The following is a 1783-nucleotide window of genomic DNA, read 5'->3' as shown; positions in this document are numbered from 1 at the left end:
GTGGGAGGTTCGCCCTCGGCGGTGTCCCTCTGCCGCCTCCCACGCGCTCCCAGCCTGCGGGGACCGCGTGCCCCACGGCCGCGAGGAGGAGGGGGCGCGGGCCGGGTGCCCGGGGCGCGCTCCCCCCCGGCCGCCGCCGCAGCGCCGCCCGCCCCCGGGCAAGCGGCGCGCCTCGGCGCCTGGCGCCGCCGCGAGGCCCCTCGGCCGAGGGGGATCGGCTGGGGCCCCCCGCCTGGCCCCTCGTCGTCACCTGGTTGAGGCAGTCTTCGCCGTTGGCTTTCGCCTCCACCTCCACCTCCATCAGCACCGCGTCCGGCCTCGTCACATAGCACAGCATGGCTGGGGCTGCCGCTGCCGCCACAGCCGCCTCGTCTTTGGTGTGCGCGGGGCTGCCGCCTCGCCACCGCTCAGACCCAGCCCCGGGCTCGGCGAGGCTTGCCCTCGGGTGCAGAGCTGCAGCCCGCTACCCCACACCCCACGGCCCCCCGCGCCCTCCTCCCCACCACCCCCTCGCCAGCCCGCCCGACCGCCAGCTGCCCGGGTCTCCGCGGCGGCGCCGCACTCCAGCAGCCCGACTGCCTGCGGCGCGACAGGGACTCCTCTGATATAGTGGCCCCGCCCCTTCGGCTAGGGCCCCCGGCCAATCACGGCGGCCCGCCCCCTCCTCCGCCGCCCGGCCAGCCAATAGCGGCGCCCGTTCGGCCGCGCGGCCAACCTGCCGGCGCCGGCCGAGTTCCCCGGCCGCCCGGGGGTGGCAGCTTGCGGACGCCGAGGCGCGGGAGAGGGAGGCTCCGGACGCACCCGCCGCTTCTGCCGCTGGGCGACGCTGCTCCCAGCCGGTGACCGCCCGGGGCTCCCAGGCGGGGGCTCCTCTCTGTTGGGCTGGAATTGACAGTGATTCCACGCCTCCGCCTCCGAAGCTGCCGCCGTTCTTCAGAAGCCTTGGATCGCTCCAAGAACGCTTTTCGGGAGAGGTGCACACAGAAAAGGAAAGGGAGCCACCCCAAAAGCCAAAGCAAACTCTTTCCCTGCGGTTTGCTACAGTGGGTTGTTGGAAGGCGGAATGGTTGCTCTCGTTTTCGACCTCATCAGTTGAAAAACAAAATCTGAGTACAAAAGTTTTTGCAGTTGACCACTGAGCCGGGAGCTTGATCTAATGCTTCTGTATAAATCCTTTCCAGAGGCTTCTATTTACTGGTTGTGCTCAACCAAAACACCTTAAGGCTCTAAGGCCCTATCTTGTGTAGTGCATCCTATCTTGTGGGTTATCCATACCACTAAACCTTAACTGAGCACTTCCTGTGCTGCCAGTCCCTTCTCTCAGGCTGGTTATCCCCATCTTGAAGGTTAGGGACTTATCTCAGAACCCTAACAGGTGGTAACCTCAGTAGTAGACTATTAATAAATTCAAGGCCTCCTACTCTTCACACTCATTTAATACTACTTGTTCCTTTTGCCACTACATTCATTTAGCCTACCTCTTTGGTTTCTTTATAGGAGAAAAAGGAGAAGACTGTAGGCTTTCAGCCTTGACCCTTGGAAAACCTACCTTCTCTCTCTGAAGTTCAGTAAGTTTTCAACAGTAAAAATGAAAACCACACTATCTTCGCTCTGCCCTTCAGCCACCCCAAGTGTTGCTGGGAAGAGCTGCAGAGATATGCTCATAAAGCATTTGAATGACTCTCGTATTTGCAAGGAGTCTATAATGCTCATCCCCGCCATTGCCTGCCAATAGCTTCTTGTTCTCACCCCTTTCCTTGAGTTTCAATGATCTCCGTCCCAG

At 62.0% G+C, this 1783-nt stretch overlaps 1 protein-coding gene across 1 annotated transcript in view; it reads right to left on the bottom strand.

The window, feature by feature from the left end:
• LOC103665123 (myosin regulatory light chain interacting protein) overlaps positions 1-456 on the bottom strand; it is a 20425-nt gene extending 19969 nt beyond the window's left edge. Inside the window, exon 1 of the mRNA XM_040645075.1 lies at positions 251-456. Within this exon, the coding sequence (XP_040501009.1) occupies positions 251-337 (87 nt within the window). The 5' untranslated portion in view covers positions 338-456. The remainder of the gene's footprint in view (positions 1-250) is intronic.
• Between the last annotated feature and the right edge of the window lie 1327 nt (positions 457-1783).

This window comes from Ursus maritimus, unplaced genomic scaffold, assembly GCF_017311325.1.
Source record: "Ursus maritimus isolate PB19 unplaced genomic scaffold, ASM1731132v1 scaffold_30, whole genome shotgun sequence".
NCBI classification, from domain to species: domain Eukaryota; kingdom Metazoa; phylum Chordata; class Mammalia; order Carnivora; family Ursidae; genus Ursus; species Ursus maritimus.
This window is presented reverse-complemented; position numbering and strand designations above follow the sequence as displayed.